Source organism: Chrysemys picta, chromosome 15 (genome assembly GCF_011386835.1).
Source record: "Chrysemys picta bellii isolate R12L10 chromosome 15, ASM1138683v2, whole genome shotgun sequence".
Lineage (NCBI taxonomy): Eukaryota > Metazoa > Chordata > Testudines > Emydidae > Chrysemys > Chrysemys picta.
Window position 1 is genome coordinate 18,418,810 of NC_088805.1, and position 13,534 is coordinate 18,432,343.

Sequence of the window (13,534 nt, forward strand, 5' to 3'; positions counted from 1 at the left end):
TCCAATTGAAATGTGACACTGAAAGGTGTGCAGTCCCGTTTGCCTATGCAGCTTCATCTCAATCTTATCTGATCAAATTGATCTCGTTTTGAAGGGGGAGGATGGTAAATTTTGAAATACTGAAGTGATGGATAGTATAGGTCTCACCAAAGGGAACCTCTGGGTCATTACACTTCCTCCACTCATCTCACTTCTCTAAAAAAGCGGAAGGGTTACAAATTTAGCCAAATGAAGGCTCCAGGAAAAGCTTATACTCAAGGAAGAGCTTCAGTTCAGGTGTGCTGGGAGGGCAGGTTAATTGACTGAATTACTTTAAACTGCTGCACCTTATTTGTAATCCAGAGCAAGGGTTTTTTTTGTTAAGCCTCTGGGAATCTGCTCTTTAACTTACTGGGAAATTAGGTATGTATTTGGCCTCTTACAATGAGCAATATTAATATTCACCTGATCAAAATTGGGATGTTTAGTTTCTAGCTAGCAGTGTAGCTGTACTAGTACTATCCTCTAATGTAGAGAAGGAAAGCTATTATTTGTTGTGGTGCAATGTACTCCTGGTTGAAGCAAGGTAAGCTCTAGCAGTATACATTGTGGTCTATAGGAAGGGTATGCATTGGGGCAGCTATAACTTTAGCTAGCCACTGATGACTAGAAGGGGGGCATATATCCCGTGTAAACCAGATATTTTTTTACTTATAAAATCCTAAATGGCCTTGCATCTAACAAAGACCACCTCTCTCACCATGTGATACTGGCTCCACTGTGACCAGTGAGGGTACTTGAGCTTGAACCCCTTTAATATGAACAAGAGGGAGCTGCTCACAGCAACACTCTCTGGATAGAACATTTTGGCAAACTTTCTGCTCTGTCACCTTAAATCACATATTATTTGTGCCTCCTTACTGGACTGGACGAAACCCCTTTAAACAACAGTAGAGCAAACAACACAATTCTGGGTTAATTAAATCATTTATGCAAAAATTAAACTTCCAGGACACTCAAACAATTAGAGGAACCTAGCAGTTGTTTGAATACTAAAGACCATGATTCCTTGATTAATAGTAAATCAAACTTGGGTCTGTGGTGCTGGTGTTCCTCCTTACACGCCCTAATCCTGTGAGCTGTTTGGCATAGAAGGACCCCTCTATGCAGAGCCCTGCTGAGTTCAATGGGACCCTTGAAGAGGCTTGTCCATGAGCAGCAGCTCACAGTACCGAGGCAATAGTATTTGATATGCAAATCTGGATTGTGTTGTGCAATCTGATAACTGATGAATTTCAACTTTTGAATGTCATGAAAAAGTTCCATAGAATTTAAACCAATAGGGTTCTCTAGAAATAGTTAAATCGACCCTTTCCACATTGGATTCAAAAAGCCTCTCCATCCCTATAGCAGGAATATAGGTGTCTACTGAATTCTAAAGAAGGGGTTAACAAAAATTCTATAGAACAATTATGAAGTCGACAGGACATTAGGGAGGAGCGTGGTGGAAATTTGCGTATGGTGGTGTGTTAATCTCTAGCCAGATGCCTGCTTGTCTTTGTCCACAGCTCGTTTGTGGCTTCTATTGTGCTGCCTCTATTTGCACTGCAGTTTTGAATGTACGTGTTAGTATGCGAAGTGTCTATGGTCCTGTATGTCTTCATTCTGCGTGGGGAGGGTGCTCTCTCTCTCTCTCTCTCTCTTAGTGCAGTTCTACCTTAAGGGGCTCGTTGACATCAGCTGAGTGGGCTGGCCTGTGTGGGTGGGATTTCCTGTGCTGGAGGTCAGCTGTTCTCAATCCCTCTTTCTCACTCCCTTTCTCTCTGCCTCGTCCCTTCTTTTCCCCCTTTCCCTGCCTTGCCTCTGCATTGGAGGGTCCTCGCATCTTGCTCTCCCTCCCTTCCCTCCCTCCCTGGTGCCTCTTGGGTTGGAATACATAGTGATGTGTTAACTACAGGATGCCCAGCAGCACTGGAAAGAGGTTTAAACCTACTAAATACATCCCTGTCTCCACAGCAGCTGCCTTATTAGTGGGTTCGACTACTTTATTTTTTGTTTTCACGTAAGTAAAGCTGGGCTTCTGTCTCTGGAGGGTCTGGACTGGGTGACTCTGTGGGGACTGGCTGGGGGGGGGCAGTTTGGCTGGGGCTGGGCTTCCACTGTCTGGGTTGCTAGGGAGGGGGGGTTCGTGGCTTGACAGCTCCTCAAGGCCCTGACGCTGCAGCTCCTGCTCTCCACGCCTTTTGCTATCCCTCCCTGGCTTCAGTTTGCAGAGGTTTGTTCTATTTCCCAAGCATAAAAATGTGTCTGACTGGTAAGGGTTTATTTGCCATGAAATGGTGGCTCTCTCAGACTCTGGCAGCTGCTGTCTGTGCACACCAAAGGCGCCAATTAACTACCATCCTCTCCCCCTTATATGCAAATAGAGTCGATTTATGTGTGAGAGAGAGAAATATATTTGCAGAGGTAAAATGCTTTTGTGCCATTAGAAATGAAATCTGGCCAAAGTCTGTGGATGGAGGTGGGGGAGGAGAGAGAGAAGTGTTGAAAATCTCATGGGTTTCTGGGTTTTGGGGTTTTGTATTGAAAATCTGATGGGTTTCTGGGTTTTTGTTTTCTGTTTGGTGTTTTGTTTGTTGTTTTTCTTTATCAGCGTCTCAGAAGAATCCCCCCCCCACACACACTTAATCATCGATGTATCTTTTTACATAATTGTCCCTGAAGCTTCAGAATCTGATATACAGACTTAGGTTTTGGTTTGTGTTGTTTCTGCCCCACCCCCCAAAATCTTTCTTTTGCTCATTTCTTCTCCCCTCCCCCCCATTAGATGCAAAATTATGCTCTGGCTCCGAAGACACTGGCTTGCAGCTCTCCAGTAGTCATATTAATATGTGAGTCGTGTCCTGCTTTAGCTCTTTCCCCTCTCTTTATGTTACATTGAGTTAGAGAGTGTTAACCCTTTTTTTGCTTGAAATACTGGAGTTTGCTTGCAAAGGCATCGTTATATATTTTTAAGAAGAGGTGTCAAAATTACTTAATTCAAATGTATGTGTTCCAAACTGTCTTTATGGGTTTGTTGTAATTGATTGAAATGTGCTTCGATGCATATTCCCTCTCTTCTAGAAATGAAAAGCCTCTTACATGGATATGAACTAGAAGATTCATACTTCATTGCTTTATTTTGAAACTTTTTATGTATCCTGTTTTATCATGGTTGAATTTTAAATTGAGACCAGGAAAACTGTCAGCACTGCAAGATTGCCGTTTAACGTTGGGACTATATGCTTGTGTCTGCTACCTGGTTTGGATTGGCTGTGATATGATTTTCAGTATTGTACTGTACCAGCAGTTTAGGGTGTTCATTAGCCTTTGAGTAATATTAATTTAAAATTTCAGAATAAGATACAAATGTTGGTTATATTGTATTATAGAAGGAGCGTTTGACACTGGCACAAATGCCCTCGACCATAACTTTCTTTATTTTTATTAGTGCTTTCATTTAGAAGAAATTGCCAGCTTTAATACTGTACTTCCTTGTAACTGGCACTCAAAGAATTGCTGCTAGCTTTACAGGCTTGCCATTCATCATTTGAGTATTTAATTATAGTTGGTTGTACACCGACAGACGTGAGACAAAGGTTGTTTTATGTGTTCGATTTGGTTCAGATATTTCAGACTGACATTGTGTGGCTTTTAAGAAGTCTTCATAGTTCTGTGACCTTGAACCTTACATACTAATAGTCTCTGTGATGTTCAGTTCTAATTCTTGAGGTTTCGGGGGAAGAAAGCTTACTGTGACTTTTGCGCAAAGTATGGTTGCAACTTAAATGATCTCTCGGTACTAACATGATGTTTCACAATATCCTAAGCAACAGATGTATACAAAGGGATCTGACCATTGCTTTGGAAGTATGAGTATTTATTGGGTTGAATAAGAGACTTTGAACGTAGTGCTACGAACGGTCGATGACTAAAAGTCTTCCTCAATCAAGCTTACTGTATTGTATTTAATATATAGTCTCATAGCATCTGTCTGTGCTAAGAGGGAAGTATCCTTATTTTTCCATTATAAGAGAATGAGTTGTTTTTAAAGTCACCTTTAATCTATTGTATACATCTGGCTGGTTATTTCTACTATTATCGAACAATTCTATCCAGATAAATGATTTTTAGGCCCTCACCGTACTGCAGCTTGAACCAAGCCAGCAACAGCTTAAAAAAATACAACTGCATAATTGTTACAGTTGTTAGCAGGCTTCCAATGCACTTTGCTTTTTCTGAGAATAGTTCTAGTCCCAGAACACCCTTGCCTGCTGTTGTGAAGTCTTGATTTATAACAGGAGTAGCAGCAAGTAGGTGTGACTGGACAGGGCCTTAGATTTGTCACTTGCCAGACCAACACTTGCACAAACAAGTTAAAGAATTGGTTTTCCATCTTCCACTAGCTTTTCAATAAATATTTTTCTTGGAATACAAACAAGTTGTTTGACTTGCATTGGATAAGTGAAGGTAGGGTCCCTGTTTGGCTTCTCCAACAACTCTTCACCTTTAGTAGCTTGTTTTACAGATTTTGGCAGCATCTCTGCAAGGCTGGGATTGTGAACCAGATCTTCTTCTCCATTGACTTTAGTGGAGCTCTGATTTACACCAGCTGAGGAACTGGTCCTAGATGGCTAACCCTTAGCAGGATTGAATTGGATTTAAGACCATCGTAACATGAATGTGTATCAGCTGGAAGGGTCCAGTTTTAAGATTTATCAACACTTCACTATTTCCTTATTTAAAACTTTCAAATCTTAAGGCAGATATTCCTGTGACATGAACTTGGATGCCCTGGCAAGACCGACTAATAGATTGAGGTCAGAAAGCAAACATTCTTGTGTATTACACCAAGTTAGTGCACAAATCTGTAGGACACTGTAATCAGGATCTTAATCTTCCTTATGTTGGGAATCTAATAATTAAGATAATCTGACTTTGGTTAAATATGAGAATACTTTACCTAGCTATCTATCACTTCCAAGCCACTTACTGAACTACTATACAGAGAATACTGAAAACACTTGAGAGTAACTTTACTCTTATGAAAAGTGCTGAGAATGTGAATGGGACCACTCAGGTGTGTAAGTGCTTGCAAGTTTGTCTTATGTCATTAGTAAATGTTTTCCTCCACATGAAGAGCTCTTTACATTTTAAAAATGAAGGCCAGTCTAAGCTTTTTACTAATTGAATTTTTATTTTTAGCTTTGGTCTGAAAACTTTGCTAAATCATAGATTAGTAGCAATTAAAAATCATTTGAAATACACACTACATAGACATTGGCATTAGCATTATTCCATGGTGCTTATGATCAATTGTGCTTTAATTTAGGCAAATTCCAATATGGATTTTTTTCACTACTACTTTTTCACCAAGACTACTTTTTCACCAAGATTCCTATCTGTGTGTGTGTGTGTGTGTGTGTGTGTGTGTGTGTGTGTGTGTCCCCTTTTGGCTCTTTTGGGAAGAGTTAAATTTGTTAGTAATCAAGGAATTTGACTGAATATTGCACTTTTGTGCCCTTAATTCTTCAAAATATATTGCTTCAGTAATAAATATGAGCATTCCAAAAGGTGATCTAATTCAGTCCCATAAAAGACTGGTACAATGTAACAGTTATTCAAAAATTATTAGCATTCAGAGTTACTTAATACATCTTTCCCATCCATTAAAAAAGTAATTGCGTCAGGGAAGAATGAAGGGAAAATTGTTTCTATGTTTAAGATTCCAAAAATCTAGAGTGACCATTCACTTGTAGCAGAAATTCTGTTACCTCTTTCGTCAGTATACTTTCTTCAAATTGCTGTCATTTTTGGCAACAGAATACAATATTTTTATCTTAACTTATCTTTCATGAAGGATGGGGGTTTTATGCCTCTGACCACAGACTATCACGATGTAAACATGGGGATGTTCATCCAAAGAACCAGACTTCTGCCATGAACTCTCACCCCTTTATGTATTTTAAATTGCATAATTGCAGTTGTACAATTAAGGGTTTTGTATTTTACCAAAGTGTATGTGCTGTAAATGCACAAGTGCATACCGTGAAATGTGATTCTGAACAGAATGGAAAGAGGAAGATAACGGCTCTTATTTTTCCCACTTGTTGCAGTTTTTAGTACTGAACGATTTGAACTTGTGGCTTTTTAGTCTGGTAGCTGTGATAATCAGAATTGCAGGTAGCACAATATGCTAGGAGTGCAGGGCCTTAAACAAAATAGTGTGGCGATACATGTAAGTGCAGAAAAGTTTTGAGTTCTCACACTGATTAATAAACATGAGAAATTTCTGGTGGTGACGTTGCAGAAATGGTGGCACTGAGATCATGGGAGGTAGCAAAAAGTCCCTTCTGCAATAAAACTTTTATATTGGGGTTTAAACAAGGTTAATAAAATGGGAGAACTTTTAGTAAAGAGAAAATTTAAAAAGTGGAACCTCCTTCAATAAATGTCAAAGATAAGACTTCAGCTTGGTTTTTATAGAGGAAGTAAATGGGATGTACTCAGAGGTGTATGCAACAGACACTCTGGGGCTGCAATCTGTGACTCAGGACTTTTTTTTTTTGTTTCCTTTTTACAATACCATCCCAGAGAAAACAGACTGACTAATGGGGGTGCAAGGAGAGAGAAATTGAAGATTGGGTCACAGTAGGAGTGAAAAGAAAATAGTGACCATCTGAGTTAGAGATGGAGGGGAAACACTGTTAAAATGTGGAGTTCACTACCTCTAAAATCTGCTTAGGATGCTTAAACAAACTAGTGTCTTAATGTTCTCAGTGGAAAGTCCTCTTATGAAATTCACTTCTCCCACTGGTCTGATAGCCTGTCTGGTCAAAAACCTAGTAATTGCTTTTTGCAGAAAACTTCAATTGTTTTCTAAAAATGATTTGTGAAAAATTGATTTGGTTTTCCTCCCTCTCTCATTGGCAAAATGGGAAGAAGGGGAAAATACAATTTTGAACAAAGAACGGGAGTACTTGTGGCACCTTAGAGACTAACAAATTTATTAGAGCATAAGCTTTCGTGGACTACAGCTTAAATAAATAAATATTTATTCCACTCTATATGCATCCGAAGAAGTGAGCTGTAGTCCACGAAAGCTTATGCTCTAATAAATTTGTTAGTCTCTAAGGTGCCACAAGTACTCCTGTCCTTTTTGCGGATACAGACTAACACGGCTGCTACTCTGAATTTTGAACAAGTCTTCCACAAATTTTCACTAGACTGAAAAAATGGTTTAAGATGTTTTGAAACGAAAAATTTCACTCAGCTCTGACAATTTCTAGAGGATGGTGGCTGATGTAAATACGGGCTTAGTGTGTAGTTATGTCTCCCTCTAGTGGGTTGGCCTCTGCCCAACAGCTTGTTAGGTGCAGCTAAAAGGAATTCTTAGCTCTCCTTTAGCTCACTTGGTAGCAGCCTGTGGTTTTGGTGCTGAAAGTTCCAGATTTACTGCAGCACGGGTGGAAGTTCCTTATCCAAGCTTTTTGTGTCATCTTTCTTCGTTGTTAGAAAAGATGATAGCTGTTTGAGACACACAAAGCACACTTTTACAAATCTAAAAATAAAAAAATGGTTGTCCCCTGCTATCTCTGTACCCCCAAGAGGACATCTGATGTTGGTTATATGATGCTTGATGAACTCCTTTCCTTCCTCACACCACACAATTTCTTTCAGAAAAAAACCCAAGATCCTGGCACCCTGTGTACTAACAACCTCAGAACTGTTTTGCTTGTCTGCACTGGATTGTGAACTCCTTGAGACCAAGATAATGTGTCCTCTAAATGTACATGTGGTGCCTCCCACCTGGTTAGCACTTCATGAATAGTCAAATACAAACACTTCTACAATACAGTGATTAAAAAATGGAGGAATGCTGTTTTGATGGGTGGAGTTAACAGCCCACTTCTAAATGTGTTCCCCCCCCCCCACCCCCCAAAGAATTGCTGTTGCTATGAGCAAGTTAGCTGTTAGCTTTAACTTCAAAATTGCAACCGCCTCACTCAAACAGAGCTCATCAATCATTAGTCTTGAGCACACTGTTTTCTGCATCTTCTTAAGAAAGCATCAAGGATGCTGACTGGAATAAAAAGTTAGCTAAATGTTTAAGCTGCTGTCATAACTATAAAGGGAAGGGTAACAGCTCTCCTGTGTACAGTGCCATAAAATCCCTCCTGGCCAGAGACTCCAAAATCCTTTTACCTGTAAAGGGTTAAGAAGCTCGGGTAACCTGGCTGACACCTGACCCAAAGGACCCATAAGGGGACAAGATACTTTCAAATCTGGGGGCGGGGGGAAGGCTTTTGTTTGTGCTCTTTGTTTTGGTTGTTGTTTGCTCTTGGGACTGAGAGGGACCAGACATCAATCCAGGTTCTCCACATCTTTCTAAACAAGTCTCTCCTATTTCAAACTTGTAAGTAAATAGCCAGGCAAGGCGTGTTAGTTTTCCTTTGTTTTCTCAACTTGTAAATGTACCTTTTACTAGAGTGTTTATCTCTGTTTGCTGTACTTTGAACCTGAGGCTAGAGGGGGGTCCTCTGAGCTCTTTAAGTTTGATTACCCTGTAAAGTTATTTTCCATACTGATTTTACAGAGATGATTTTTACCTTTTTTCTTTAATTAAAAGTCTTCTTTTAAAGAACCTGATTGATTTTTTCCTTGTTTTTAGATCCAAGGGGGTTGGAACTGTATTCACCAGGAGTTGGTGAAAGGAAGGAGGGGGGGGATGATTCATTTCTCCCTGCTTTAAGATCCAAGGGGTTTGGATCTGTATTCACCAGGGAATTGGTGAAGAGTTTCTGAAGGCTTCCCAGGTAAGGGAATCCACTTGGGAATGGTGGCAGCGGACCAGATCGAAGCTGGTAATTAAGCTTAGAAGTTTTCATGCAGGCCCCCACATTTGTACCCTAAAGTTCAGAGAGGGGAAGCAGCCTTGACAGCTGCTTAGTTTACTGGCTTGAGAGCTGAATTCTAGCATTCACATTCAGGCCATATCTACACTAGGAAAACAGTGTTAGTGTTTAACACAAGTTAGCTAACATGTTAGTCTGAGTGCAGACAAGGTAGTTGTAATTTTAACATGCTAGCTGCTCAAGGGGGAGTTTAGACTTTACCTTGATCAGTTAACACACATTAACTACAACTTGCCTTATTTACACTAAGATGCTAACCTCTTAAAACACCTTTTCCTAGTGAAGATAAGGCCTCAGTGGCAAGTACCTTGTAGAGCAGTATGGAGGTTTAGTTGTTAGATCTGATCATTGACTCATGTCTTCACTACGAAAAGTGTTCTTACATTGAAACAGTTACCTTGTCTCCAGTAAGATTTTATATGAAGACATCTCAATTCATCTAGTAGATGCAGATTCTGGTTAGGGGGCATAGGGTTAACCTCTATTAGTTTTTACCTCAATACAGCTCTCTGTTCCTTGTTTCCAGTGAAATTTTAAGTTGTGATCACTATCTAAATGAAAAACGCACATCTCCTTTTGCAATGAAGAGACAGTCCTTCCAAGTACATTTTTTGGCACCTCTGTCACTTCAAAATCAGTAAACAGATATTAAATAATGATGGTTTCCTATCCTCTGTCCTCCATTGTTTACTTTAAACCAAGAAGTTTGGTAACAGGAATGTCCTCGCATTCCTTTCTTGTCTGAATATTGTTAATTTCCAGAAGCTAGCTCCTGCCACACCCAGTTTAGCTTTATTTGTGTAATGGCATTGTCTTATTCAGAAAATCATAAATCTTGCTAGAGAATTTTATACTCTTTGGAAAGAGTTACCAATATTTCCTCCTGGTTTTTTTTTTTTTTTTTTTTTTTTAATTTACAACATTGACTTAAAATTCTGACTCAGAGCCCAAATATTTTTTTCTGGGGGAAAAAAAAAAAAAAAAAAAAAAACACACCCCTGCCCAATGAAGCTGTGCCAGACTAATCCCTCATATAGATGCAGCTATGTCCGATGGAAGAATGCTGCCGTCAACATGGCTCCCGTCGTTCAGGGAGGTGGCTTTCCTACACTGATGGAAAAACCTCTTGTGTTTGTGTAGGCTGTGTCTACACTATGGGGTTGTGCCCACATAGCTTCAGTGATGTAACTATGCTGGTTATCGTCTGAGTGGTGCATACATCCCCTTAGGAGGATGCTATCAGTTACTACACCGCTAAGGTTGCTTTGCTAGGTTAATGTTAAAGTCACACTATAAGTTTTTGAAAATCAGTTCAGTTTGATGATGATTTAGCCAGTGTAGTTGCAAGTAACACAAAATTACTAGAAATGGAAGACTTTACAGTTTACTTTGGTTTATAATCCGCTGTTTCCTTGATCATTTGCACCTCTTAGCTCAGTGTATGCTGGTCTCCAGGCCCGGTGCTGTTGACTAGTAACAGCTGAAAGTGAAGAGGGAGTAGGCACACAGCGGAGAAAATAGGTGGCTCAAGCATGTTGAGTGCTGCTCTTGCGCTTCCTGAATCATGCTCTTAAACATCACGGGGGAGCAGAAGGAACCCATTATATGGTTTTTAATTGTTTTCTTTAAATTCGGATACTGTTTAAATGGTGTTTTCTCGGAACACTATTTTAAAATTAGTTTCAAAAGTCAAGTTGTCAGTATCCCTTTAACCTGGCTTGTCAGGGGTACCCTTTGCAAGGCCTCACTTTCTGGATTCTTCCTGCTTATTTTGAAACACAAGTATCAGGAAAACCTGCCTTCGTTAACTGAAGATTTTAAAAAGGAAAGTGAAATTTCTTAGCTCTTCTGGAAAAAGTATCCTGAACTCTTACTGCTTGTTTGCATGCTATCTTGTCAAGCACACCCAAGGGTGAAGCAGGGACCTCCAGACTAGAACCCTGTAACCCAAATCAAACCTGATGAGGTTAGACTGCAAGTGTTTGGGTCCAGGTTGGGTGGGAAAACAACGGGTCCTTCTTGGGTCGGGTCATCTCCTTCCTGTGGGTTTGGCACAGCAGTGGCTAAACTGGGCCTGCTTCTGCCGGCCGCTGCCATCTTGCTGTGCTGTGGAGGGAGTGCACCAAGGTGTCTTGGCACCTCTCCCTTTGCAGTGTGCACAGCAGAGAACAGCAGGAACAGGGGACTCACCAGCTGCCTTGCTGACCCTACAGTCAGGAGGAGAGCCATGCTAACACTGGTTTGGGGGGAAAGGCTCTGAGTCAGATCAGAAAATGACTAGATCCTCTCAGGTTGGGTGGGTTTGGGTTTGATCTGGGCCTAAAAATTAGGCCTGAGTTGCCTTTACTCCAGAGCTAAAAATATGCATCTCTACCACTTGAGCTAAAGCATCTGATTCTCCAGCTGTGGGGACGAGGGGCATAACACTCATCCTCTGCAGATCAGGTACAGAAGAAGAGACCAGTAACATTCACCAGAGTTACTCTGATCCCGCAGGCATGGAGAGTGAGATTTCAAATTCAGTTGGTATCAAAGTGCATTTGTAAAAGTGTTCCACATAGTTGAAAACTAGATGAAAGCAGCCTCATACCTGTACAGTGGATTTATCTGCACCACAAGTTGCACCATTTCAACAAAAGATATGATATACAAAATGTAGTTAAACTGGTGCAAACCACTGTGTGGACACTTGTATTGGGTTAAAACTGGCCATAGCAATTCAGCTTGCAACTGTGAATTTAGTGATGCAAGCTAAACTACTATAAACATGGCTTAAATTAATTTAAGAGTATCCACAGATAAAGCTGCACCAGGTTAACCAAACTGGTGTAAAATAACACCTTTCTGTTAAAATGGTGCAACTTCCTGCGTAGATAAGTACTATATTTAAAAAAAAAAAAACTTAGACCCAAAAGGATTCTTGCTTAATATGAAGTTAAACTTGAAATTAACTCTCCAGCATAATTACTAAAAGTTCTAGCCTGAGATGATACTGACGACAGTCATGTGCATCTGCAAATGTATTATAAGAGCTTTAAATCTTTTATATTCTGAAAGCCTCTTTAGTGGCAGGTTTGTTTTTCTTTTGTGTGTGTGTGTGTGTGTGTGTGTGTGTGTGTGTGTGTGATTTCCTTCCAGTTGGGAAGATAAAAGGAATGACTCTGGAAAAGGCAAGGTCTTTCAGATGGAAATAATCAAGGTGTAAATTTTAAGGCTTGCCAGTGTCTCTGACATATGTTTATTTGTATCAACCCAAATAAATGCCCTTTTAAAAGGCAAAATAGTGGCAGTTTTATTGTGGTTCTATAAGATGATACTAGCCAGCACTTAGCCTGGATTTGTGTCTCACATGACATCTCAGTGGTAAAGTCCATTTACCTAGAGTGTGAAAGGTGATTTTATAATGGACTATAACATGGTTTTATTATAGCCAGTTCCCATGGATTCTATGGCTCTTACTCATGTGGAGTCCAACCAATCTAGCATGGTTTGGTTTTCTTTTTTAGGAGCAGAAATCCATTCACGTGCAATAATGAACAATGTCTATGATCAGCGTTTATATACTCTTGTGGACTAAGAGGGAAATGGACAAAACATTAGGGCCTCTAAAGGTAAAAGTTTTACCCACAGTTGAAGTCAGTATGCAGCGCACATGTTTAAATTCCTCATTGACACTAACAAATAGCTAACACTTAACATGGTACTTTTCAGCTATAAACTGTGTAATCAATATGATCCCCATTTTATAGGTAGAGAGATTGAGGCACAACGGTGATTTGTCCAGAGTGTCACAGTAGAGGCTTGTCTACATGGGAGGGGAAAATTCAGAATCGCTAATATGGAATAGGTATTAAGCTAAACTGCAAAAAGGCACTATTAGTATGGAATAAGAGAGTATCTACACAGAAGTTGATGTGGACTAGCTATTATGCTTTAAATATATATCCTAGCTTTTTCACACCAACTTGCCTGTGAATTTTCCATGAAGACATGGGAACACTCAGAAATACTGATCCAAATTCACTTTTAAACTATATAAACCTCATCAACCCCCTGTTTGGATGCTCCTATTCAGAATTAAAGTGACCTTTTGGAAATGTATTAAGCTAAATTGAATTAAGGCTACTTTAATTCTGAATAAGTGTCCACATTACATTTACACCTTTAGTTAATTCTTTATTTTTTCTTAGTATCCAGGTGTACACAAACCCTTTAAGAGGAAGAACGGGTCTTCCTAATTACGCAGATTAGGTTTTCCATCATTTGTAGAACCTAGTTACTTGACCAGATTATTTCCTGTGTGCCCTCTTATTTTAAGTGTTGTTTTTCTCTTCTCTACCACTAAGAGATGCATGTGGACTGAGAAGAGACTATATATTAATCTCCTTTCAGTAGCTATTTTTAATGCAATCCTCACTATGGTATTGGAATGCTAATCTAGTTTGAAAAGTCAAAATAGCTAATCTTATGAAAGTTATCCCTGTATGTTGACTGCAGCTGTGGCTGACCAACATGTGCGATTTATGCCAGTAGCAAGTTCCTTTAATTTTCCTAATGAACAGAGATTAGGAATCTTGACGCATACAGAAATAGCACTTAGA

General features: G+C 39.8%; 1 protein-coding gene across 3 annotated transcripts in view; it reads left to right on the forward strand.

Annotated features, from left to right (window-relative positions):
* Positions 1 to 1,753: 1,753 nt before the first annotated feature.
* Positions 1,754 to 13,534, forward strand: part of ZDHHC8 (zinc finger DHHC-type palmitoyltransferase 8) — a 234,785-nt gene continuing 223,004 nt past the window's right edge. For 2 of the 3 annotated variants that reach the window (XM_008171708.4, XM_024108332.3), the window contains exon 1: positions 1,759 to 2,041. In XM_008171708.4, the coding sequence (XP_008169930.2) occupies positions 1,938 to 2,041 (104 nt within the window). In that variant the 5' untranslated portion in view covers positions 1,759 to 1,937. Of the gene's footprint in view, positions 2,042 to 13,534 lie in introns of all 3 variants that reach the window. The other variant, XM_005295008.4, reaches the window with a different exon arrangement.